Raw genomic sequence first — 12410 nt, 5'->3', positions numbered from 1 at the left:
TTCATGCTATCCCCTTTTAAATCCCTTATATAATGCTTTTTTAACCTGTTTGAATTTTTTTTTGAGTCATTATCCTATCTGGCAGGGACTTTAATAACAATCAAAGTAACATCCAATTGTGTTCTGCATTTCTCTTGTGATTTTATCTAGCTCTGTAGTCACAAGTCACAAGGCTTATGTTCATAACATTCAGGCTTTTTTATGTGTTCCTCTTTAAGCACTACACATTTGGAAGCATAGAAGAAAATGACCTCAAAACAAGGTCAAAATGCATTACAAAGAAGCTATATAGTGTCAAGCCAATAATCCACTTAAGCTACATTACTCAATACCAAAGCTTCCAATTCAACATAAAGAACTCAGCCAGTACGGGGTACTTCACCACTTAGAATATAGTCAGAGCCTTTGTAATAAGTTTAAAAATCATAATTCAAATAAAATGGACAAAAAGTCTAATTAACATGAAAACCCCTAACTTTTTCTGATCCCAAATTCAAATACTACATACATTATAGCAACAATTAACAGTGAAAAGTGATACATCAAGAGCCAAAACCATGACTGAAAAAGAAGAACTGACTTTTCATATTGGTGGGTTTGAAGAGAAAATCTGAAATGCACTGAATCCTCAAAAAATTTAATTGCAAATGAAAGAGGATACTTACCATTAAAGCCCTGATACGTATTCCTGCAAGCAGAGTGTGTGTAATCTATGAAGACACAGTTAACAGAAAGGAATTAGTAAAATATTAGCAAACCTCCAAAATTATATGTGCCTCTATTTGAAACACAATTTCTTAAATGCCATTAACTCAATTATCTGCAAAACTGAGGTACAAATAATTACCAATACTCCCTTTGGGAAAACACACATCTCTTTTTCTTGACTACCCTCCCCAAAGGCAGGTTCATCTCATCATCCAATTATGGTAATGGAAAAATTAGTTCATAACACCTGATCCATAACAACAGTCAAAAGGGGGATCCAATACTGATTTACAGTGAGGAACAAGAAGGAAAGCAGAGAGGCTAAAATTATGTATTAAAAACATGCAAAAAGTAGAGACCTCTGAGAAGTGGTTTTATGTAATATAACTTTTTTTTTCAAAGTCAACACTTCTGCCATTTAATGCACTCTCTAAAGATTTCAAGATCTAATCTGAGGAATGTATATGCATATGAGTATGACCACATGTTAAATCCATCCAAGATAGGGCATCATTGAAAACCATATTGCCAACTTCCCTATCAAACCAATTTAACAAAAGTTTAATCACTTAGTTAATTTTGCAAATAAATACTGAAAGAATGAAATTTAATACAGTACTCATTTGGATACAACAGAACCACACTACACTGTATAGATACACTGTTGGTCAAATTCCATTTCCCAAACAGAATTTGGTGACTGAGAACGGACGGTGCGGCAGAGAATATTTTATCATGGACGCTGTTTAGAATTGTAGGCCTATGAGAATAGTAAGTTAATACTGTTTGATTCTTGCTTTTCAATTGCAGAATTTGTATTGGCTAATTGCGTTGAGGTGGGTGGAAAGGACTGTCCCCACCTACACCTGGCAGCCTGATTGCCCTTTGGGTGTTTGTACCATCAAACTGTAGCCTGAAAACACAGTAAATTTTTTTTTTATTTTCATCCCAAACTTTGATCACTTCAAACATTCAGAGTTGAAAGGTATTTAAATCAAAATGAGTCAAAGTCCAACTAAAACAAACAAAAACCCCAGGTACTCTTACCAGCTGAACTTCCTATTTCCAAGTATCTACAAAAGGGCTATGGGGGGGGGGGGGGCTTTCATATATCTCGATCCAGTAGCTTTTACTTTTGTAAAAATCAAAATTCAAAAGCTATTCCTAGGCGGAGATCACACCTCATTGAATGTTAAGTATGGCTTGTTTTTGGTGGCATTAGAGGCTTTCAACTACTTAGCGAACTGGTTTTTATTTAGAAACGCCTGCCTGGTTCCCCCGGATTAAATCCAGTTTAACTACACAAGCCCTTTCCCATGCCTCCCTACTTGCTGTCACTACATGCCTTTTTTTTTTTTTCCTCTCTCGACACTCATCTCGCTAAAAGTTGAGGACTTTTGAAAACATCGGAGGACAAGACGTAGCCCCGATTAATTTTTTGTGACCCTGTGAAAACGGTCTGAGAGCTGGTGGGGGGGGGGTACTGAAAGGCATGGCTCCGACAGTTTATTTCGTCAGCAGGAACACCACAGGCGGCTGAGTACACGTCTGAAGGTGAAGGGCACGTGATGCTTGCTTGTGCCAGAATTCTAACTTAAACCGCAATCCACACACAAGACCGAAAAAAAAAAAAAAAAAAAAGTGCTCCTGTTCACAGAGCCTAATTCGAACGAGAATTAACAAGCCCGGTTTCCCAACCAGGAAATACCTGGCTTTCCACCGATCGTCTCTGAGGGACGCCCTCTAAATACATTTCCTTAAAGACAACCGAAATCGGCACCGTGAACAAGCCTCGGAAAATGCTACCAGGCAGGAAGAGCATTAACTAAACGGACGGCCGGGCCGGGTCGCCGCCCCATGGGGCGAAGGCGACACGAGCGGGGGTGGGGGTGGGGGAGGCCCCATGCGTCCGTTTGCCTGAGCCGGGAAGTTGGGAGGCGTTAGGCGGATTCCACGCACCCGGGCCAGGGCGAGGCCGCGGCCGGGCCCCGGGGCCCGGAGCTCTGGGCGCGTCCTTCCCGGCACCGAGGCCCACACCCAGCTCCCAGGTTCTCCCGGCCGGGCCGATTCGTGGCGTGCGGGTCCCTTCAGAGGCCGCCTCAGGGCCCCGGGCCCGGCCTCCAGGCCCGCCAGAACAAAGCCCACACGGCCATCTTGAGACGGTAAACAGACCCCCGGCGCAGGCCTCCCGCCTCCCGCCCGCCGCGGAGACCTCTCAAGAGGCTGCGCTTACCGTCCTCGAAGTCCATGGCGGAGGCTCGGGGCGGACGGCCTCAGAGGCGCTAAGCTGAGCTCTGGCTGGCGGCAAGCGCCCGCGATTCGCGTGGTTCCACACAACCAGTCCGCTCCACCGAGAGCGGCGCTACGGGCCGGAGACCGCAGGCCACAGCGAGGCTGGGGGCGGGGCCGGGCGGTGCTGCCGGCCGCCGCAGCGTGGCCCGCGATTGGCTGGCGCGGGCTGGTGGGCGGGCCCTCGCGCGGGGGCGGGAAGCAGGGCCGCTGTCACGCTCTAGGATTTTGACCCTGTGGAGCCGCCGCGGGCACGGTGGGTAAAAAAGGAGAGCGTCGGCGAGTGGCGGCGCCTGCGGGGAAGTGAGCTGAGTGTTCTGGAAGGGCGGATTGCGGCCCGCCATGTTTGAACCTGGCAAGAGCGAAAGGCTCTGGCTAGAGGCTCTTCCTCCTGGCCGAAACGAATAAAATCACGTGCCGACCTTTTGCTTTCTATTGGCTGGTGATGACTGCTCGGGAAAATGCCTGAGTGCGTAGGGAGACGCCGAAGTGCGGGACGGCCTTGGAACTCTGGGAATGAGGCAAGGCAGGCTCTCCTCCGCTCTGAATTTGAAGGCGCCAGTAAGAAGCTGCACAAGGTCGCAGGCACACGAACCTGCTAGCATTCCATTATGTCCACTTCTGAGTTAGTGCCGCCGGCATTGGGCAAGGTTATGCACCCACCCAACCATAGGGAAAGAGAAAACGGTTCTGATCACTCTGACCCGGGGGCAGTTGGAAGCACGGGTTTAAGAAAATCCTCCCCCTCCCCACCACCCCACGTAAAGCAAATGGTGGCAACAATGAGTTGACAGGAAACAGGATTCAAGCTCGTTGCTCTTCTTCCGGGTTCAATCAGCTGCTGGAGCCAAGTTCTAAGGAAATACACTGGAAGAAAACCTCCAGTTACACAGACACACTCGGTGTATGACGTAGCCAGAAATCCGGCCAGGCGTCGCGTCCTCCCCACCACTTTCCTTCTCCTCCCTGAATGATTCACCCTGCTCTCCACCCTTTGCTCGTTTCCTTCTTCTCTCCGCACACCCCACCCCCACCCCCGCCATATATGTTTTTCTATTCACCTGAGCTGATCATGTCGAAAACTCAACTCACCGTTTCCCTCCTCAGCCCTGCCCGGGCTCCTGTATGTATTTTTTTCCTGTCTGTTTGTGGCACGGTTAGCTAATCCCCCTAATCCTACTAATCCCAGCCAGCCCGCCTGGCAGTCACCAGTCAGTACTCAGCCCAGCCCTTCCTTCCACCCACTTCCAAGCCGTACCCAGGTCTTTCATCTGTTCATTACCCTCTAAAATTTCTTGAACTGCCCCCTCCTCTCCATCCCCACTGCCACCAATTGAATGTACAGACTCGTTAGCTCTCCCCATAACTAGTGCTACAACTTCCTAATTAATTTTTTTTCTGCCCTTCAGTCTCGAGTTCTCAGCTGCAGTGACATAAATGCCAGTCTAAACTTGTCACACGGCGTCTCTATCGTGGCTTAGATCTAGTCACCGCTCCTAACCTAACACCCCGACAGCAGGGATCTGCCTGACCTCTGCGTGCCGCCTTCTCTCTCCCAGACCCTCCCTTCTGTTCAGCAGTTTCAGGACACTGGTTGCCAAAACAACCTCTTTGTCTTTTTGTGCCCCTGAACTTTTGTTTGTATTGTTCCCTATACTTAGAACGCCACCTGATTGACACTACTCACCCTGAAAGCACAACTCAAAATTAACTTTTTTTTTTGACAGGCAGAGTGGACAGTGAGAGAGAGAGAGACAGAGAGAAAGGTCTTCCTTTGCCGTTGGTTCACCCTCCAATGGCCGCTGCGGTTGGCGCGCTGTGGCCAGCGCACCGCGCTGATCCAATGGCAGGAGCCAGGTACTAATCCTGGTCTCCCATGGGGTGCAGGGCCCAAGCACTTATGCCATCCTCCACTGCACTCCCTGGCCACAGCAGAGAGCTGGCCTGGAAGAGGGGCAACCGGGACAGAATCTGGTGCCCCGATCGGGACTAGAACCCGGTGTGCCAGCGCCGCAAGGCGGAGGATTAGCCTAGTGAGCCACGGCGCCGGCCTAAAATTTACTTTTTCTAAGAAACGTTTCCAGATCCCAGATCCCAAGCCCACTCCCTAGACCAATGGTTAATAAGCGTGTGATTTACCCAGGAACTTGTTAAGACAGATTCACATTAAGGCAGTCTGGGGTGGGACGTGGAGAGTGCATTTTTACCAAACTTGCAGGAGATGTTGCTGCTGGTAGTCCAACCAGGCCTCAGGCTATGTTACAAGCACAATCTCCCTATATGACATACTCCAGCACCTTGTCTCTTCACATTAAAAGCTCTTTGTTATTACAATGAAGTCTTCTTTCCATCCTAAGTGCCAGGCACATACGTTTACAAAGTAAAACTGAACTTTCCCTAAATGTTTATAACTTTTTTTTTCTTGTTCTTGTAGTTCTCCCTATTTAGCTTCCAGCAAAGGACCGATATTGTAACCAGAGATCTCAAGGTCTGTTAGGACTGGAAGGAAACACTGGGTCACTGTAGTGTGTCACAAGTGTTTTCTCCCATCATTCTCTAAAAGAGAAAGTTGCCAACTCTCAACACAAATGCACGGAGAGCCAAAATACACACATCTTCCCTTCCTTCCCTTTCCCAAGTAGAAAGTGCTCTGACAGACAGATGGCCATACCCTATAGATGCCGTGCAGTATGTGAGAGTCCACCAGGCTGTTCCCTGATTTATTTATTCAACTAATATTGATTGAGCACCATCGAAGTGCCAAGCATCCTTGCTTCATTGCTATCTGCCTCCCACCCCTGTACTCCAGGGTACAGCCAGACTTCCTGGCCTATTCCCACATTGTAGGCTGAAATTTTTACCCTAAGGGGCCAATGCTTTGTACAAAGTCTTAAGTCATTTCATCTTCCGTATATTTTACAACAGGTGGCAAAGTCCACTGGAAAATTAAAAAGAGTAGGGCTTTTTATGTTCAGAGAGAAAAAGAACATGGGGCGTGAGGTCAAGAGCACACTGTAGGGAGGAGGAAATGAGAGGTTTCAGCTAGGACCTGCACCTGAGGCAGTTGTCAGAGAAGTGCCACCCAGAACCTGAGATCTAGGTGAGTGCACTCCCTGAGAACCCAGGCATCTTTGTTCCTCATCAGCTCACCTTCCACCTACATACCTTCTGCACATACATCTGCAGTGGCCTGAGCAAGCTGTGTGTTTTCACATTTCCACACCTTTGCTCATGTCGTAATCTCTGCCTATGTTTTTTTTTTTTTTTCCCTCTCTTCCTTCTCTGTTCTTCGGATTCCACGTAAGTGTTCCTTTTTCTAAACCTCTCCCTAAGGTCTTGGTCAGAATCCCTTTCACTCTGTGTAAGCTTCTTAGTAGTTATCACAGTTGGAATCTTGCTGATTAGTGAGTTATATCCTGGTCTAGCTCTTTGTTCATACCCAAAGGGTATGAACCCTTGTGGGGGCTGCACATAGCACATTGGCACTATCTATGTTAAGAGGGAGGAGTATTCGTCAAATCACCACTGAAGAAAAGACTTAATCAGGTTGAAATTGAGTACACAAAGCTTCCTCTGCACAAAACCACTCTAACCCTACAATTATTTTGGAGAGTAAGTAAGCAGCAGTAGTTACAAATGAGAGTCCTGATTTCACTATACTTTTCTAACTTATGTCCAAATAATTCTTCCTCCCCATGTGCTTTGGGGGAATTCATCTACACTTAAGAGAGGGAAGTCAAAATCTAAGAATTATGGGGCAGGTGTTGGGTCTGTTAAGGAACAAGTTGGAACACCTGCATCCCACACCAGAGTACCTGAGTTGAAGTTCTAGCTCCACCCCAGATTCCAGCTTCCTGCTAATGTAGACCCTGGTGATGGGATAGCTAGTGATTGCTCAAGTAGTTGTGTCTGTGGCACCTACATGGGAGACCTGGATTGTGTTTCTACCTCCTCGCTTTTACTTGGCCCACCTCAGGTCATTGCTGACATCTTGGGAGTAAACAAGAGAGACCAGCAGATAGGAACCCTCTCCTCTCTGCCTCTCAAATTAATATCTCTATATGTGAATTTTTTAAATGTTCTTAATTCAAAAAAGTAACCAAGAATTACTATATTAGAGTAAAAAAACCAAGCTCAACAAAGTTATTCATGCTGAGGGCTCTGTGGAATTATCAAAGGCAAGCTGGTTAACAAGGCCACCGCAAAGGAACGCTGGTGAACACAGCTGCTATGACAGTCTTGAATGGAATGCGTTTTAAACATAAGGGAAGGGACCAGCATTGTGGCTCAGCAGGTTAAGCTACCACTTTTTTTTTTTAAGATTTCTTTCTTTATTTATTAGAAAGAGTTACACAGAGGAGAGGCAGAGAGAGAGAGAGAGGAGAGAGAGAAAGAGAGAGGGGTCTTCCATCCGATGGTTCACTCCCCAATTGGCTGCAAAGGTTAGAGCTGTGCCAATCCGAAGCCAGGAGCCAGGAGCTTCCTCTGGATCTCCCACGTGGGTTCAGGAGCCCAAGGACTTGGGTCATTTTCTACTGCTTTCCCAGGCCATAGCAGAGAGCTAGATTGGAAGTGGAGCAGCCAGGTCTCGAACTGGCGCCCATATGGGATGCTGGCACTTCAGGCCAGGATGTTAATCCGCTGCACCACAGCGCTGGCCCCAAGCTACCATTTTTGATGCTAACTTCCCGAATCAGAGCACCAGTTCAACTCTCAGCTGCTCCACTTCCAATCCAGCATTCCTGCTAATGCTCCTGGGAAAGCAGTGGAAGATGGTCCAGGTACTTGACCTCCTGTCACCCATGTGGGAGATCCTAGCTTCAGACTAGCTCAGCCCCAAACATTGCAGCTATCTGGAGAGTGAACCAGCAGAAGGAAGATCTCTCTGTCTCTCTGTCTCTGTCTCTCTCTTCCCCCTCCCTTTGTGTTACTTTGCCTTTCAAATAAACAAAACATATCTGTAAGTATATATATATGCATATATATATATATATATATATATATATAGGAAGATGTCTCTCCTTGGTTTTAATACAGGACTTCAAAAGATATGGGTGTCTCTATAACTTCAAAGGAAGAACAATAAAGAAATAATGCACCTTTATTAGACTGTTAATAAGTGTTCAAAAGTCTTTACATATATTAAATCCTTTATCCCCTCAACAAGCCTCTGATGTAGGTATTATTATCACCCCAACTTACCAATGAGGAAACTGGGACCTAGAGAAGTCAAGTTGCTTTCCCAAGATCACAGGAATCAAGGTAGAGCCAAGATTCAAACCCAGTCAGCCTGGCTCCAGCACTTAAACTTGCATCTCTCTTTTGTTTTTTGTTTTTTTAATTTAGAAGACAGAGTTACAGAGAAGGAGAGATGGATATATATAGAGAGATCTTCCATCCTCTGGTTCTCTCACCAAATGGCCACAACAGCCAGAGCTGGGCTTCATACTCCACTTATAAAAGAGTTCAATTGGGGCTGGCGCTGTGGCATACAGGGTAAAGCTGCCACCTACAGTGCCGACATCCCATATGGGCGCCAGTTCATGTCCCGGCTGCTCCACTTCTGCTCCAGCTCTCTGCTATGGCCTGGGACAGCAGTAGAACATCTCTTTGGGCCCCTGTACCCACGTGGGAAATCCTGAAGAAGCTCCTGGCTCTTGGCCTCAGCCTGGCCCAGCTCTGGCCATTGCAGCCAACTGGGGAGTGGAATCAGTGGATGGAAGACCTCTCCCTCTCTCTCTGCCTCTGCTTCTCTGTAATTCTGCCTTTCAAGTAAATAAGCAAATCTTTTTTTAAAAAAGATTTATTTATTTATTTGAAAGAGTTACACAGAGAGAGGAGAGGCAGGGTTGGAATCCTAAGATTCATTCCCCAACTGGCTGCAACAGTTGGAGCTGCACCAATCCAAAGCCGGGAGACAGGAGCTTCCTCTGTGTCTCCCTCATGGGTTCAGGGGCCCAAGGACTTGGGCCATCTTCTATTGCTTTCCCAGGCCATAGCAGAGAGCTGGATTGGAAGTGGAGCAGCTGGGACTCGAACTGGTGCCCATATGGGATACCGGCACTGCAGGTGGCAATTTTATCTGCTACGCCATAATAAACAAATCTTTTTTTTTTTTTTTTTTTTTTTTTTTTGACAGGCAGAGTGGATAGTGAGAGAGAGAGACAGACAGAGAGAAAGGTCTTCCTTTTTGCCGTTGGTTCACCATCCAATGGCTGCTGCTGCTGACATATCTCGCTGATCTGAAGCTAGGAGCCAGGTACTTCTCCTGGTCTCCCATGCAGGTGCAGGGCCCAAGCACTTGGGCCATCCTCCACTGCCTTCCTAGGCCATAGCAGAGAGCTGGCCTGGAAGAGGGGCAACCGGGATAGAATCTGGCACCCCAACCGGGACTAGAACCCGGTGTGCCGGCGCCACAAGGTGGAGGATTAGCCTATTAAGCCACGGCGCCGGCCTAATAAACAAATCTTTAAAAAAAAAAAAAAAAAGTTCAACAAGTAAAAAGCAAAAAAGACACTAGTTTAGTATAAATATAATCAAAGGCTATAAACAGTAATCAATGAAAAGAAGACCACTTCACCCATGAATGCCTTATTTCTAATCTTTACAATAAAGTAGGTTATACCCATTTCCAAATGAGGAAAGTGAAAGGGAACTTAGGTTATTCACCCAAGACCACACAACCAGCAATTTCTAGCTCCAGCTTTATGATAAATATTACATATTGGTGTATGGAATTAACTTTGCAGACCTAATACTACACCAGGGTGCTCAGGTTAAAAACAAAAAAAAAAAAAGACTTTGCTAATCCATAGATGATTTTACATAATTGTGCTGTATTTAAAGAGAACTACATATCGGAGGATGGCCCAAGTCCTTGGGCCCTGCACCCGCATGGGAGACCAGGAGAAGCACCTGGCTCCTGGCTTCGGATCAGCGAGATGCGCCAGCCGCAGCGGCCATTGGAGGGTGAACCAATGGCAAAAAGGAAGACCTTTCTCTCTGTCTCTCTCTCTCACTATCCACTCTGCCTGTCAAAAAAAAAAAAGAACTACATATCAAAAGAACTAATAGCAAATGCTTTGTCTTGTGCTTCAGGTCTCCCTTGGATTAGAAAAACTGATCAATTTGATAAAATTTCCTTACCAGGAGAACAAGGTAAAGCTCCTAATTGGGGTTGGTGTTGTGGCATAGTAGATTATGCCACCAGCTGTGATGCTGGCATCCCATATGGCCACCAGCTCAAGTCCCTGTTCCACTTCCCATCCAGCTCCCTGCCAATGTGCCTGGGAAAGCAGTGAAAGATGGCCCAAGTCCCTAGACCCCTGGACCCATGGGAGACCCAGATGACCTGGCTCCTGGCTTCAGCCTGTCCCAGCTCCTGCCATTGCAACCATCTGGGGAGTGAACCAGTAGAGGGAAGATGTCTCTCCCTCTCTCTCTAACTCTGCCTTCCAAATAAAATAAATAAATCTTTTTTAAAAATTCAATAGTTACTCGCCTTCATGACTTATTATACATAAAGTACATTATTCCAGAAAATAAATTTTATTCCCTTATAGAGGCTCAATTAAAGCTGAATTATTGCCACTCATTTTACCTTGTTCACTTATTATACTCCATGATAAATTTTAACTTACTGTAAACTGAGAGCAAGCTGGCTATGACATTTGTCAACCCCACCAATGGCCAGGATCAATTTGGTGGATCTGTTCTGCTAGGAAGGTGTCGCATTTCTCCCTGGCTCTGCCTCACACGTCTTTTCCAAAGCTGCATGGTTCACTGGAGGGGATGATTTTTCTAGATAGGGAAGGATAAATGTCTACAAGGAGTCGAGTTCTTCTACTGGAATATCCCCAGTGTTGGTTGAGTGGGTTACCCTGCTCTTTTATTCCTGTGTCTCCAGCTCCTTAACACCATACTTGGCATGTAGTAAATTCTCTCCAATGTTGGTTGGGCAAATAAAGTGGAAATAGATGTCACAGCCAGCTCCTATATTCATCCAGCTTCAATTCTACATTGAGACAACACCTATAAACTGAAATGCAGACATACAGCATTCAAACATTCACAAATACCATCCAAATCCCACTTAGAGCTCTTGTCCACCCCACACAGTTTCCAAAAAGAACAGCCAGTAGAGGGCACCAGACACCGATTATAATCAAGATTTGGCTCTGAAAATGGAACACAAGTTCTAGTTTCTGCCGATCTGAAAGTTTCTACATGAACATCAGGGTAGAAAATAGTCCCTGTGGACCTCTGCAGATACCTGTATTTTTACCTTGGTGCAATCATGGACATAAACTTTCCTGTTTGCCTTATCTCATTACATTTTAGTTCCTAAACGACTTTTAAGATATAAAACAGTGAAAATGCTGCTTCTTTTTTTTAATCAACAAGTTTATTTGGCTCATGATCCTGGCAGCTGGGAAGTCACAGGCATGGTGCCTGCCCCTGCTCGGCACCTGCTGAGGGTCTTCTTGCTGTGTCATAGCAAGGCAGAGGGCATCACATGGCGAGGCAGAGCAAGTGTGAAAGCTCAGGTCCCTCTTCCTCTCATGAATCCACTAATCCCCATTATAAGCGCCCTGCCCTCATCTAATCCTTTTTCCCTCACCTGCAAATCTCAGTAATTTACGGCTTTGGGGACTAAGTTTCCAACACATGGACTTGTGGAGGATATTTTCACACCATAGCAGCCAGCGCAGTTAGTGAGTTGCCCAAGCCCATTGCTCCCATCTGCTTGGCTCCCCTTCTTCCACCACATGAGGTCAGCCTGGGAAGGAGCAGCAACACCATCTCCTGCCTGTCCTCAGGTGTTTACCGAGGATGCCAGCACAATCAGCCATGTCTACCATACCATCAGCCATGCCTAGTTCTGTTCCCTTTGACTGCATCATTTGCTCCCTGTCTATTTCACACATTTAGGTGGGGAAAATGCTTCTTAGAATGATAAATTTGAAAAGCAAGATATACAATTTTCGATGAAATCAGATAACCATTATGGCAATGCAATTTTAAAGACAAAGCATAGAAATAAAATGCAAATAAGAATTCCAAGAAGAATCCAGAGATTCTTTTTGTGATAACATTTTATATGCACATACATGTTTATTCCTCTATATTCTCTAAATTTCTTGAGTACCTCAAGAATATTATATACATATATATATATATTTGACATCAGTTGTGGTATTTAATAACAATTAATGTTTATATAAAGTTCCCTTTAGTCAAGTATTGTATTTCATTTTCTCTGAAGATATGGTTATTAATGGGCACAGAGAGAAGCCTCTATTAGCCACTGAAGTCAGCAATCCATGATAATGGCCCTACTCTGGAATATCTAGGACACTATTAATAAGTACTAATATTCATGCCTCATTTCAAGGATTTTGATTTGATGATGA

The 12410-nt window shown here is 45.7% G+C and overlaps 1 protein-coding gene across 3 annotated transcripts in view; it reads right to left on the bottom strand.

The window, feature by feature from the left end:
• The window catches only part of ZNF326 (zinc finger protein 326), a 32776-nt gene extending 29681 nt beyond the window's left edge, over positions 1 to 3095 (bottom strand). For all 3 annotated transcript variants that reach the window (XM_062191705.1, XM_062191707.1, XM_062191706.1), the window contains exons 1-2: positions 2942 to 3095; positions 666 to 710 (exon numbers count right to left, since the gene is read on the bottom strand). In XM_062191705.1, coding sequence (XP_062047689.1) covers positions 666 to 710; positions 2942 to 2957 — 61 coding nt within the window. In that variant the 5' untranslated portion in view covers positions 2958 to 3095. The remainder of the gene's footprint in view (positions 1 to 665; positions 711 to 2941) is intronic.
• Between the last annotated feature and the right edge of the window lie 9315 nt (positions 3096 to 12410).

This window comes from Lepus europaeus, chromosome 5, assembly GCF_033115175.1.
Source record: "Lepus europaeus isolate LE1 chromosome 5, mLepTim1.pri, whole genome shotgun sequence".
In the NCBI taxonomy this organism is placed as follows: Eukaryota; Metazoa; Chordata; class Mammalia; order Lagomorpha; family Leporidae; genus Lepus; species Lepus europaeus.
The sequence above is the reverse complement of the archived record's forward strand: the minus strand, read 5'-3'. Positions and strand labels throughout refer to the sequence as shown.